Source organism: Eulemur rufifrons, chromosome 18, assembly GCF_041146395.1.
Source record: "Eulemur rufifrons isolate Redbay chromosome 18, OSU_ERuf_1, whole genome shotgun sequence".
Taxonomy (NCBI): Eukaryota; Metazoa; Chordata; class Mammalia; order Primates; family Lemuridae; genus Eulemur; species Eulemur rufifrons.
The window spans coordinates 49,853,879-49,868,360 of NC_091000.1; the positions used below are offsets into that span (position 1 = coordinate 49,853,879).

Consider the following 14,482-nt stretch of genomic DNA (forward strand, 5'->3'; position numbering starts at 1 on the left):
TTGTTCAAAAAAATTTGCAAGATAATCACAAGTCAAAACGTGTGTTTGAAAGATTTAGGATGTACCTTTACAGTAAAAATAAAACAAGAAATGTCAAAGTGAAATGTCACAGGTATTAACTGTCAAAATTAGTTACTTAAGGAAATCAGACAAGCACTTAATAACCCAGTATTTTTTTCTCCTTGTATTTCTTTCTTCTCTTTGGTCTTCTTTTGAAAACTGTTAACTTTCAAGGCATTAATGTATTACATGACTTTGATAACAATGTTTCTGCCCAGATTGCAACGCCCCACACATTACCTTTCATGTTGTTTATGACATAGTGGTTAAGGTGGTTCTGGAATAAGACAGCATTGGGTTTGAACTCGTGTGTGACCTGAAGTTACTTTCTTTGGTTTCTCTACACTTCAGTTTCCTCATCTGAGCAAAGAATGCTTACCTCTGAAAGTTATTGTGAACATTATATTAGGTAATCTACATAAATGCCTAACATAATGCCCGGTACATGGTTATAAGTGTTCAATTAATGGTACTATTATTTTTATTCATGTATGATGAATTATGAATTCCTAGGCATCCAGTAATGAAATTTGGACATGACACATAGTAGCAAGGTCTTCGGAGGAATAAAGGGAACACTGGCAGAGATAAACTGCAAGATTTCAACTTTTTAGAGAATTTTCCCAGTCCCACAATATGTATGTTCCACGCTGGGTTGGACAAAGCAACCTCTTTACTGAGGTTCTTAATACTCTCCTCTCCCCTATCTTGCCTCACAGACTGAGCTAATAATCTACACAAATAGCCTGGATGTGGGCTCTTGGACAGAGCCAGTCAGCCATTTAACCTTGTGTCAGTGACACGCTCACCACCCCACCACCCCGCCTAAAGCTAGGCTATCCTCTTCGCAGCTGTAACCCCAACGCCTAGCACAGCGCCTGGCACACAGTAGGCGTCCACTTATCGAATGACCGCATGATAATACCACCTAGGCTTCCCCTTCATCCAGCAAGCCCCTCACTTCTTCCGCGCCTCTGCGGGAGGCAGCCAGCAAAGCCCCAGGGAGCCAGGCGCGCGCCCGGCCTAGTTCATGGACTCGGCTGGCTGCGCGAGGCTGCGGTTGCTATGGAAACGGTGGGAAATAACAACTCCGTTCCCCACGGGGGAGGGAGGCCCGCAGAGGTAACGGCAGCGGGAGGAACAGCGCTAGCGACGCGCGGCCGTCCCGGTGCCCCCGCCCCGCCCTGCGCCTGCCCCCGCCCGCCGGCGCCCGAGCCACCACTCCCCCCGCCTGCCCGCAAGTGTCGGTAGGTACCACGGTGGCGGGCGCCTCCCCAGGGACCCACCGACTGCCCCGACCCCCCGGGACTCTATTGCGCGCCACTGCCGGGTGTGGTCAAATGATGCCCACCCGAGCTTCGCCACCTGGCGGCGCTGGTCATCGGGGAGGGGGGCGAGGGGTCCTGGACAAACAATTCCAGCCAGGAACTTAATTGCTTTTAATTTGGGAGCAAGCAGGAGATTGAGGGGTAAGGGTGCAAGAAGACAGAAAAGAAAATAAAGCTGTTTGGAGAGTAGCACAGGTAGGATGTTAGAAATTGGGTTTCACCACATTTATAGTGTGTGTGTGTGTGTGTGTGTATGTGTTCTCCGATCTCTTTCCCTTCTGTCCTAACTCAGCTTGCCTCGCGCGGCTCCTGCTCCGAGGTGGTACACTTTGATTTTGCTGGTGGCCTGCGAAGCAGGTGTCGCGCGCGCACTGCGAGCGCTGATTGGTTTGTGCAGACCATGGTGAAGTACTTGAACGTCTGCCCTGAGTCCTGCAGCCTACAGTGTCTCCGCGGGGTGGACGCCAAGCGCACGGCCGTTACTTCTCTTTTACCTGTGATCTGTTAGTTTCTCATTCGTTTCAGGAGGCGATCCCGCGCTGTGTGTGCGGTGAGGCCGCTGGGGCAGCGGAGGTGCCTCCCCCAGAGAAGCCAGCTGGGGCAGCGTCCCGCGGGGAAGATGAGCGGCACCAGCGCCAGGTCCAGCCACCTGTCTCAGCCGGTCGTCAAGAGCGTGCTGGTGTACCGCAACGGGGACCCCTTCTTCGCGGGGCGCCGCGTCGTCTTCCAGGAGAAGAAGGTGTCCAGCTTCGACGTCTTCCTGAAGGAGGTGACAGGCGGCGTTCAGGCGCCCTTTGGGGCGGTCAGGAACATCTATACCCCCAGGACTGGCCACCGCATCCGGAAGCTAGACCAGATCCAGAGCGGGGGCAACTACGTGGCTGGAGGCCAGGAAGCCTTCAAGAAACTCAAGTGAGTCGGTCTGCCCTCTGCGCCCACCACGCCAGGGTGCACTGCGGTGTGTGGTTGCTATGAGGAAATTCAGGACCCCCGGCCCACCCACACCTCGGTGGGCTGAGGGGCTGTGACTTGGCCGTGTGATACCTCTCAAACTCCTGTTGCACTTGGAGACAGAGGTTGACCCTGTTACTGGAGAAGGAATTTCACTTGGGTAACAGTAGGAACAAACTTAAAATTTGCGTATAAACAACAGAAATCTTTAAAAAAGTATCCTTGCAAGGTTAGCGGCCAAACCGATACTTTTGCATTTTCTGTTTAGCTTTTTTCTTTTCTCTCCCCGCCCCCCCCCTTACTTTTTTCTTGGAACCCATCCTTTTAGTTTAAATGAGGATTTCTTAAAAATCACTTCCAAGTTTTGAACACCATATTGTGACCAGAGGAGAAATTTGCCTGCATTCTCCCGTCCCCCCACTGTTTAATTTCTTTCAATCTTTCATTCCGAGTGAATTGACAGCACCCAGTTTTGACCCTCCTCCCACCCCCTGCATGCTTATGCTATTAGCATAATGCTTAGAAAAGTTTCTTGGCTGACTGTATTTGTCTACATGTCGTCTCCAGCAGCATGATGGTTAGATCTTAAAGGACAGGAGTCCTTATCCCCAGCTCCTGGAAGGGAGCTCGCTCTCAGTAGATGTTCCCTGACCTAGCAAACTGGGCTTAGGTCTGTGAAAGGAACAAAGATGAACAAAACATGATCCTTGTCTTTAGGATCTTCCAGTCTAACAGGAGAAAGACTATGTGCACATCGATAATTTTAAGACAAAGTACAAAGGGATATGTGCAATTAGACAAATAAAGTTATGTGGAAGTTGAGAGTTGGTGGGGTGGGCATTATATGACAGGTAGAACTTTATATTCTATAGTTTTTTTGTTACAAATTTATTGAGATACATTTCACATAATATCAATTCTACCCATTTCAATGGTTTTCAGTATATTCACAGAGTTGTGCAGCCGTCACTACAAAGTAATTTCAGAACATTTCCATCCCCCCCCAAATCCTATACCTCCAAGTTTCCCCTTCCCTTATCAACTGGTAACCACTAATCTATTGTCTCCATGAATTTGTTTATTCTGGAAATTTCATATAAATGGAATCATACAATTTGTGGCTTTTTGTGTCTGGTTTATTTCACTTACTGTAATGTTTTCAAGGTTCATCCAAGTAGCATGCATCAGTACTTCATTCTTCCTTTTATTGAGTAATATTCCATGATATACCACATTTTGCTTATCCATGAACAGTTGATGAATATTTGGGTTGTTTTCCTTTTTGGCTATTCTGAATAATGCTTCTATGAATATTTGTGTTCAAGTTTTCATTTCTCTTGGGTATATACCTAGGAGTGAAATTGCTGCATCATATATTCCATAGTTTAATAGAACATTTTAATTGAAATTCATCTTGGTCCCCAGGATAGCAAAAAAAAAAAAAAAAAAAAAAAAAAAAGAAAGAAAGAAAGAAAGAAAAATCCTTACCATAATCTAAGCTTGTGAATTCACAAGCACAATTGAATTATTAATAATTAAACTTCAAATCCAGTTTTTAACTGTGTAGAAGTAATTTTCAAAGTTGTCATTAAAGTTCTTTAACATCATCCTTCTTCTCTTCAGTTTGTTTAAACTGAGTTCTAGGTGTACTGCTTTTTGTTATGTCAGTCTTTCTATGGAAGGTAAGGGATACATTTGGATTTATTTTTCCCTTCCCTGAAAACTTCCTTAAGTATGTTTTGTTTAACTTCATAGAAAAGGGCTAAATGAAACTGTGTGTTCAAAAGAAATTTAGAACTTAAAACCAGGAGATGAGATTGAGCTGTTTATTAGTTCTGTGTCTTTGGGCAATTCATTTGACTCAGCTAGTCAGTTTCCTAATACAGAACCATTCCTACCTCACAGGGTTGTTGTAAAATGTAAATACTATAGATGTGAATGTGTAAACACCAAAGTGTTACCTAAATGTAAGGCATTTCTACAACCAGTTCCTTTTATTATATAATTTGTTTATTTTTTATTAAGTGATTTCTACATATTATAAAAGAATTTCATGGGAATGCAAATCTGGTTTAGAATCTATGAACAGTTGAAAACTTTAGACTCACTTTAGTAATTCATGTTCTCTTTTGTTTACTTGGCCCTACAAACTCATAAGATAAAAAAAGATACAGTTGCAAACCAAACAGAAAGTGCACTTCAAATCACTCTTTATAAATAAGGAATTTGCATGGTTATTTTTGCTTTTAATTCATACACAAAGAAACCCCCGAGTTTGTTATAACAGTGTCCATGGTTAGTTTTTTGTGCTGACAGATGATTAATTTATTTTATTTGTGTTAAAGTAGTAGTATCTATGAGTTATAATGATAGAAGCCAAGAGTATCTAAATGCTGAATATATTTGAAGCTCAGCACCTGTAAGTTTCTATAACAAATGAAGCAACTGGCAGAACAGAAGAAAGCCCAAAATATATTGAAGGTAATTCATGGGCTTTCACTTAGATCCTAAATGATGTTGGGAAAGATAGCAAAATATTTTTCAAATGGAACTGATCAAATTCCTGCTTCAATTGCTTTCACTTAGATTTTTCTAATATTGTTGAAATGATAACTAAACTGCAGGTAGCTATTAAACCTTAATTTTATAGCAGAAAATTTTGGTGATTATTTTCCCCCAAAACTTTCCTTGTGAATTTTTGGAAGTTGACTCTACTACATTAATATTGTAGATCTGAGATCGCTTTCCTGCACATGACAGTTAGAATATTTTGGTATTAAGTAAAAAATCAGATTCCTGCAGATTCACAGAAAACTCTTTTATTGCTAAGACAGAGGGAGTATTTGTGTTATCTTATGTAACCACAGTGTATATAGGGAAATACATGATAATTTCTAGAGGTATCAATTAACTAAAGTATTCTATCCCCCCAAAATAAACAACAATGAAAATATTTCAATAGCCAAAATTAACTGTAACGTAAACTTTTTTTTTTTTTTTTTTTAGCAACTTAGCAATTATAGTAGCTGAGGTAAAGGATCTAGCTATCTATTATTATAAATTAAATGCTATATTTTTACTTTTTTATACCAAAATGTTTATCTAGCACCTTGTATGTATGAAGCACAGTTTAGGGACCATTTAAAACTGGAACCAGATCACAGTGATGGACTTACAACTTGAAGTTGACAAAGGTATAAAGTTTTCAGGTTATGCTTATGCAACAGCTAAAGAATGATCACTACTAGCTAAGATCTGTAGCAAATAGTAATGGAATAATAGGCATCTCCAGAGGTTAACTAATCCACCCATCTGTCTATTAGCTGAACCAATACCTAAACCATCCCACATGGCTGAGCATTTCTGTGTCATTAAAGTGCTCTCTTAGAGAAAATGAATTCCCAGCTTTTCCCAGTTGTTACTCTACTGCATACTGCCAATACTTCCTTTAACCTAAAGTCTGTGATTAATGGAACTCTTTTAATCAAATTAATATAAGAATTAGCAATACAATATATAAAATAAGTAGTTAACTATTAGGAAGGAAATTAATTCCCTAATAAAAGTATGTATTTCTAAGACTTCTGTTCCCTTGAAGTTTAGGGTGGACAGGTGTCAGCTCTGGTTCACACAAGTGCAAACAGTTCTTACTACTATAATTGCTTTTAATTAGTAGCTATTGATTTTTGCTTTAAAATTAAGTATTTCCTTTGACTTGCTTTACTTTTTAATAATATTTATTTACTTATTTATTTATTTTTTGAGGCAGAGTCCCGCTCTGTCACCCTGGCTAGAGTGCCGTGGCGTCAGCTTAGCTCACAGCAACCTCAAACTCCTGGGCTCAAGCAATCCTCCTGCCTCAGCCTCCTGAGTAGCTGGGACTACAGGCATGTGCCATCATGCCCGGCTAATTTTTTTCTATATATTTTTTAGTTGTCTGGCTAATTTCTTTTTATTTTTTAGTAGAGATGGGATCTCGAGCTTGCTCAGGCTGGTTTCAAACTCCTGAGCTCAAACGATCTGCCCACCTCTGCCTCCCAGAGTGCTAGGATTACAGGCGTGAGCCACCACGCCCAGCCTTTAATAATTTTTAAAAAGGAATTTGCTCACTTAAAACCTTTAAAAGTAATCCTTGTTTTTTTTTTTTTTTTCCCTCAGTTACTTGGACATAGGAGAAGTCAAGAAAAGACCAATGGACGTTGTTAATACAGAGGTAATGCAAATATTAGTTTGAAGGTTCAAATAAATAACAGTGCCCTTTTTTTGTTTCTTATGGTGTGTCTTAGAGATTTGGATGGCATTCTACTTACAACAGATGAATTCTCTAATGTATGTAAATAGGACATTATATGTTTTAAGGCAAAGATAATCCTTTCTTTGGATCACTGTCAGAAATGAGGAGACTGAGTCCCCCCCACTCCCACCATCCTTGGAAAAATTGTCTTCCATGAAAGTTAGCAACAGGGCAGTGGACAAGTGAGCAAAGCTTCATCTGTATTTATAGCCACTCCCCATCGCTCCCATCACTGCCTGAGCTCCACCTACCCCCATCCCACATCCCCTGTGGAAAAACTGTCTTCCATGAAACTGGTCTGTGGTGCCAAAAAGGTTGGCGACCACTGTCTAAGATACACAGGATCAGACACAACATGTTCTTCTTTTCTCATTTTCTAGCTGGGTGTTCTGTGGTTGAAATCCATGAGAATGTTCGCTGTCAGGTTAGAAGATTCTGAGCATTGTTATATAAATCTTTACCAAAACTACATCCCCCGTCCTAACTTGTGTCTGATAGCTCAGGGTCTGAAATAGCCAGGATCACCCTGATGGCCCCTGAGGCTTTCAAAGGAGATGAATAGATGCCGTGTTGGACTTTCTGTGACATCAGTAAAACACCTCCATTTTAACTTGTATCAAAATTTACTTGAGCATAGTCAGCAAAAGCTTGCATGAAGATTGGAGACAAGTCTTATGAAAACAGATGTTCAGACCACCACATTCCACATAGCTTCTGAAACCCAGGTGGAATTTTCAGGTATTCTGTAGCATGTATTCCTTAGTTTGTGGATGAAAAGATAGATTAAAAACAGAGTTGAGACCATATATGTGTGTGTGTGTATATATATATATATATACACACACATATAAAACAAAAAACAAAATTGGGGCAACAGCCTTAAATGTCCCAGTGAGATAGGGGAAATTGTAGTTAGACCCAAACTGGGACTCTGTTCATCACCCCAGGCTGCCCTTCTTCCCATTTGGACCCCACTTAAACAAGTGCTTCCAATGGGTGAGTTCTGTCAGTGAAGAAATGGCTCACAGGAAAAGTAGCTTTTCTCACTTACAATTCAGGGCCCAAAAGAGACTCTCCTCAACTCTCACCGTTTCCTCTCACTTTGTGTTTGCCCAACAGGAGCAAATAGGTCCTTCTAGGTGGTTAAATTCATCATTCAAATAATCTGCGGAAAGAGGTGCTCTTCCTAGACATTATTTAAAATAATTAGTATTTTTGTTTGGATTTTGGATTTTCAATGTGTGTTACATTGATTATTTATGAAACTGATAGGCTTTATGGCTTAAAGTAGACAAAGGTATACATTTTTTCAGGTTGTGTTTATGTAACAGCTAAACAATGACCACCAGTTGGTATTTGTAATAAAGGATTAGTTCTGGTTATGATTTTGTCTGAAGGATACACACCTGCTTGAAGTATGCTACCTTGCATGAAATTGGTGACAGAACCTGGATTTCTGCACTAGAATTTGATATGTGTGAATTCCTAAAAACTGTGAGCACAGTATATTTACTCTGGATTGTGGTGTCTTTGATGAAGACATTGTCCCTACTAAACTGCAACAGGTGTGCAATAAATTTACCGAATATGCTTTTTTTTTTTCTTAAGAGATTGTCTTTAATAACAGAAGCATTCACAAGGTCTCTAGTTCATTTAATTTGCTAATTGTGCTTCCGTTTTGGGGACAGTAACCATTGTTTTCTCTTTGGGCCTATGCACGAACCACATGCACAGGTTCTGATTCGTGAACGTGCATCTCACACGTGAGAAACCTACCCGTTACCTCCAAATATAAGACTGCATCTCTTCCAGCCTGTGTCTTACTGGAGACTGCCTTCCCCTTACTCCTGTCCTCTTACTGCCCCGCGGTAGACTTTCATTTCTTCTCAGTCCTTCCCCACAAAGCCTTTCAAAGCAGATGAAAAGAAAGCAAAACTTTTGGAATGCAAAGGAGATGGGAAGAGGTGATGAGAAACTGCCTGTCCATGCTCTTCCATGTGGCCCCCACCCACCCTTGCCCAACTTTCCCGCTTGCTCCCTGGAGTCCTTTCTCCCACTCTGTCTTCCCAGCATTTCCTCCTAGGCTGGACAAGTGGTGTGTTCACTTCCCTCACTTTACATGCCCAGTTTGGAAAGACCCTTCTCCCCAAAATGTACACCATGGCCTTCACTGCAAAGCCTGCTTTCTGGAAGGGGAGCCTGTACTTTCATTGCCAGAAAGGGAGTTTTTGGGTTCCTGGCATCCCAAAAAGGAACTCTAAAAGGATTTTCTCATGGAAATATCACCTTGAACATGAGTTCTACGGTATTATTATTGCTGTTTTAGGTAGAGCACAAGTGGAAAAGGCTTTTGTAGGCATTGAGAACCTGACTATTGTGTGTGTAATTCTTACTATGGGGAACTATCTCTCTCTTTACCACAACTGGTTTATAATCAAACTTTTGGAATTCAACAAGTTCATAAGTTGGAGGACTATCTATGCTCAAAATTTGAGTAGACACTGGCCTTTCACAAAAATTATAGATTCTAATTTCTTGGTCTAAGCTGAGGACTTCCTTTCAACATTAGTGTTCACTGAGAAAAGACTGCACCCCTTGTTAAGTGCTCTTGGTGACTGGTATTCTTTGGAATGTGATTGTATATAAGGGAGGACATCAGAGAATAGAGAATTATTTTTGAAGTGGATTTAAAACATGCCTGTACCGAATTGGAGGTTTAGAGTTGTTTCAAGGGAAAGTTTCAGGACTGCAGTAGCACACAAAAAAATTTATTAAAAGATGTGTCATCAGGGGTGAGGAAAATTACATATTCACCAAAATTTGGGGCATTTCTCTCAAATCGGAAGTGATTCCATACATTTTGAGTTTTCAATGATGGACCTGCATAATAAAAGCCACCACACCAGTATACACAACTCAGTTTTCAAAATTGCTTGAAGTGTATTAATTCTAATTATTCCCCATACATTTTACTATAAGAAGACCGTTGCATTTGGATGGGCTTATGCAGAACCTGTAGCATTCCGCTTCTCTCCCCTTCCTCAGAGCACCCCACCCAAGTCCATGGTATGATCTGCTTGCTCCTTAGACAGTTAATCATTTAGACAAGATGGCACCCACTTGCTGACTGTAGGTCATGGTAGCTAGAATGTGCGTGTCACCTTGACATGTGAAGTTCTTTTGCGGTTGGTGTCATTTCTTTTCTGTTCCTTGAGACTCACCTTTGAAGAGACACTGCCAGGTCAGCCGGTGCCATTCCTCTTCCTCCTTGTGGCCCTGTCCTGGGGACAGGGAATGGCAGGGCTGTAATGGGCCTCTTCCACTAACCTGAAAAAAGCACAGGGTCTCATTTGGTGAACACTTTGGGTGGCAGGAGGAAATTGGGGGTGGCGGGGGGAAAAGGGGGAGAAGAAAAAAGAGGAATAAGGTGACTCTGTTGTGGTGGTTTGCACCTGCCTCAAAGTCAGGCCACTGCGGGCTCAGAGCAGACCGCCCCATCCCTGCCCACGGGCTCTGCCTCCCCACTATCTGGATAAAGAGGCCTCCCAGACTGCCCCTGTGCTCTGGCCTCCGCCCCTCCATTCGGTGTAGCTGTGTTTTCATCTTTCTTCCCGTTTTCCCTGTGTCAGTGGTGGTTTTAACGAAGACAGTTTTCTTAGCTTCTGACCTTGGCAGCTCATCTCCTTACTTATGATTTCCCAGCCCTCTCTCTGCTTCCTCCTCTCCCTCCTCTCAGCCTGGTTGCAGATCTCATTCTGTGCTTCCATGTTCTAAGCTGCCTTACCAGCTCCTTTCCTTCCTCCTTCTCTTAGCAATCTGTGGGAGTCCCCTGTCCTCATGCATCGGAGACCTCTGCTCCTGCAGGTGTGATACATTTACCAGCCCTCACTCTTTGCCCTTTGGCTCTTACCCTTTGGCCTTATGTGACTTCTGCTTCCTTTCTTCCTGTTTTTCTGCCATATCCACTTGCTTCCATGTGATTCAATGCTTACACTGTGCAGTAGGGTGGGCAGAGTAAGCAAAGTAAGCAGGACACGCATGACCTCTCAACCTCCAGGAATTTCCAGTCTTGCTGAAAAGACAGATAGATGAACATCTCTAGGATCACGTAATAAGTGATTCGATTAGTAGATACAGTTTGTGTTGAACTGTTTAGTTCAAGTGCTTTTGGCTTTATCATGTTGCAGCGAAGCCATTTGTAGACCCTCCGAATGGAAGCCTCCTTCTGCTTTGACTTAGAGCTGTAGATCTTGCTGTTCGTTCCTGCGCTCCATGCCTCATCCGTGTAGTGAGTCCTCCAAATAATGACCTTCTTCTTCTTCTTTTTTTTAATGAAGGGGTTGGGGGGGGTTGTGAGGAGGGGTGTTCAGTTTCCTTGTTTGTTTTTATTGAGACAGTCTTATTCTGTCACCCTGGGTAGACTGGGCATTATTGTAGCTCACAGCAACCTCAAACTCCTGCAGCTCAAGCGATCCTTTTGCCTCAGCCTCCCAGGTAGCTGGGACTACAGGCTTACGCTGCGACAACACCCGACTGGGTTTTTTTCCCTTTCTATTTGGTAGAGGCGGGGTCTCACTCTTGCTCAGGCTGGTCTTGAACTCCGGAGCTCAAGTGATCCTCTTGCCTCAGCCTCCCAGAGTGCTAGGATTATAGGCGTGAGCCACCGTACCTGGTCTGATGTTCTTAAATAGCTATTTAGAATGCAATAAATAAATAGAATCTGTTTTACTGTGTAAGGGGCCTTGGTAGACATTATGTACAGAGAGGAAGGATAGGCAGCTTGACTTCAGAGCACTTCTGATGTGCTGGGAGCTGTGCTAGGCACCGGGAATAAGACGAACACTTCCCTGCTCTTGCTCCTTAGGAGTTCAGAGTCAAGGCCAGGAGACAGGGGAGTGACCAACTATGATTACCCAGTGGCATTCGAGCTGGGCTAGAGGTGCTCACAGACTGAGAAAGTGCAGATGCGATTAGGGTTGTGGGTCAGCCAGTTTAAAACGGTTTTAAATGTAATAGAATCTTTTATTTTTGACTCATTTCTCTTAAATTAAGATTTTGAGACTGTCCCTTTCTACAACTTGATTAAGAGGGCGTTATTTAATACTTGTATCTGTGAAAGAGTCACATCTTGTTTGTGGCAGAAAGAGTGAAAATCAGCTTGGATGGAAGAGAAAAAGGCTGCCTTGCTATTAGTCAGGCTTGACGGATAGACACATATAAAGCCAGCAGCAAAGTTAACAGGAAACATTGTTTCTCCCGTAATCACATAGCCCCTGTAAAATGCCATAAGGGCCTCCTCTTTGAGTGATTATTGCTTTCTTACGTCTAATGCTCTCAGACTTGCTTTGCTATTCCCATATTTAGATGGAATCTTTTTTTTTTTTTTTTTTTTTTTTTGAGACAGAATCTGTCTGTTGCCCGGGCTGGAGTTTAGTGGCATCATTATAGCTCACTGTGAGGCCTTGAACTCCTGGCCTCAAGTGATCCTCCTGCCTAGGCCTCCCTAAGTGCCAGGATTACACGTGTGAGCCACTGTGCTTGGCTATACTGGGATCTTTAATTTTTTGTTTTGAGATAGAGTCTTTCTCTGCCACCCCAGGTAGAGTGCAGTGGTATCATCATAGCTCACTGCAGCCTCAAACTCCTGAGCTCAAGTGATCCTCCTGCTTCAGCCTCCCAAGTAGCTGGGACTACAGGCACACACCACAATGTCTGGCTAATTTTTCTATTTTTGGTAGAGACAGGGTCTCAGTCTTGCTTAGGCTGGTCTTGAACTACTGAGCTTGAAGCGATTCTCCTATCTTGGCCTCCCAGAGTGCTAGGATTACAGGTGTGAGCCATCTTGCCAGGCCTGAGATCTTTAATTGTGAAACTGCCTTCACCTCATAACGACTCCTGGTTAACATATGCATCAGAATTATCTATTAGATTTTAATCTCTAGGAGGCCTGCTGATTCCATATAGTACCTACCATATCATAAGTTGGTAATTGTTTAAATTCTCCAGAGTTTTGATGTTCTTTATTGGCCAATTAAAGTAGATGTCCATTTAACATGCCTTGTTATTCTGCATTTCACATATGGGTGGGATGTCTCAAATAACTTACAAGCCTTTATGGCCACTACCTATTTAGAGTCTGTTTCAGGGATAAAATTAGTTGTAGTTGAATGTTTGTGTGATGCATTTATTGTCCCTTTAGTATAATTTGGAGCTATATTGAATGAATGCTATTTACTCAACAAATACAATCACCCCTCGGTATCTGCAGGGGATTGGGTCAGGACCCCCTGAGGATACCAAAATCCGCTAGTGCTCAAGTCCCTTAGCTAAAACGATGTCAGATTTATATATAACTTACATACACACTCTTGTATACTTTAAATCATCACTAGATTACTTATAATACCTAATGCTATGTAAATAGTTGTTATACTGTATTTTTTTTTATTTTATTGCTTTCAATTGTTGTGTTGTTATTTTTTACTTCTTTTCCCCAAATTTTTGATCTGCAGTTATTTGAATCCATGGATACAGAATATGGGATTACAGAGGGCCAATTTTATTTATTGTGTGTCTGTTATGTGCCCGGCATTGTCATTGTCACCTGGGAACTGAACAAATGAGGTCTCTGTCCATGGAGGTTCCTAATCTTTAGCCTTCCTCACCTGGTAGGCCTTGATTTTAACTCTACAATGTTGGTCTTTGTTGCAGAACCTGGGGTAAGGCAGATTTGATTCAAGAGCTGTACTTGGGAGGGGGGCTAGGTAAATAGTTTTGAACTTTATTATTGATAATGAGTTAGGGAAGAATAGGACTAATTTTTGAGGAGTAATAAATACCAAGCTCCTGGAAAATAAGTGCCATTTTTCTAGAGTTATAAACACCTAAGCTACTAATTGTAACCTGAATAATAGCTGGGGTTGTCTACCTTCTTATGATCAGGATAAGTAGGCTTGAACCTCCATTACTTAGCCTTTGGAATGTCCAACGTTTTTTCCCAAGATTTCTGTGAATTCCTGTAGGGATTATTATCTTATGCTCACTTCTTCTTCAGAGCTTTGCTTCCAAAGTATGGGTTGAGTTATGGATTCTCTTGTTTCCTTACAGTTTGTGTCTGTTTGTGACTCCATCAACCAAGAGATGAAATCCTTTCATTGATGTCTACATGAATACCCAACTCACATAAGTTTGTGTGTGGTGAAATTTGCCAATTGTTTATAGAAGTGGAGTAGGTTTTGTAGGTCACACAGAAGTGTCAGCACTCAAAACTTAATATTAGACTTCCCCATTCTTAAAAATATCTTGGTCTTACATGCCAATTCAGGCTCCGGTGACTTCTCTCTTTTCTCCCTCCTCCCATTTCTTCTCTACTCTACCCCCACTTCTTCTGCCTATTGATTTCTAATACAGAACAATCTAGAACTTCATTTTTCTTTCCTTGAATCTTGCTTATCCACATTCTCAGGGTCAGCAGTAAAGATAATCTTTCCCCCTACCCCACATTTATATTAAAAAAAGTCAAGGGTCTGTTCTGGGTTTTTCCTTCTTTTATCTGCTCGTCCTCGCCTGCTGGCAGAGGTGCCAGTCCCAAGTGGAATGATAGGCAAGAAGAGAGAGTAGAAGGTTAGGCTCACGTTATTCAAAGTGTGCTTTCTACTTGGGAGAAGTGTTGCCTCCAAAAGGAATCCGTAAATTAAAATCTGAAGTGAGACCCCAATGAAAGTCTTCCCGAAGAGTGGCAGCCTCCTTGCTGGATAACCTATCCTGTAGACTCCTCTTAAGGTAGGTGTATTCTCTTATAGAGAATTTGGATAAATTTTGTTTCTCTCTTATTGAAGTGGAGAACTTT

The 14,482-nt window shown here is 41.9% G+C and overlaps 1 protein-coding gene across 1 annotated transcript in view; it reads left to right on the forward strand.

Annotated features, from left to right (window-relative positions):
- Positions 1-1,995: 1,995 nt before the first annotated feature.
- DCDC2 (doublecortin domain containing 2) overlaps positions 1,996-14,482 on the forward strand; it is a 151,540-nt gene continuing 139,053 nt past the window's right edge. The window contains exons 1-2 of the mRNA XM_069493406.1: positions 1,996-2,300; positions 6,498-6,552. Of these exons, the coding sequence (XP_069349507.1) occupies positions 2,008-2,300; positions 6,498-6,552 (348 nt within the window). The 5' untranslated portion in view covers positions 1,996-2,007. The remainder of the gene's footprint in view (positions 2,301-6,497; positions 6,553-14,482) is intronic.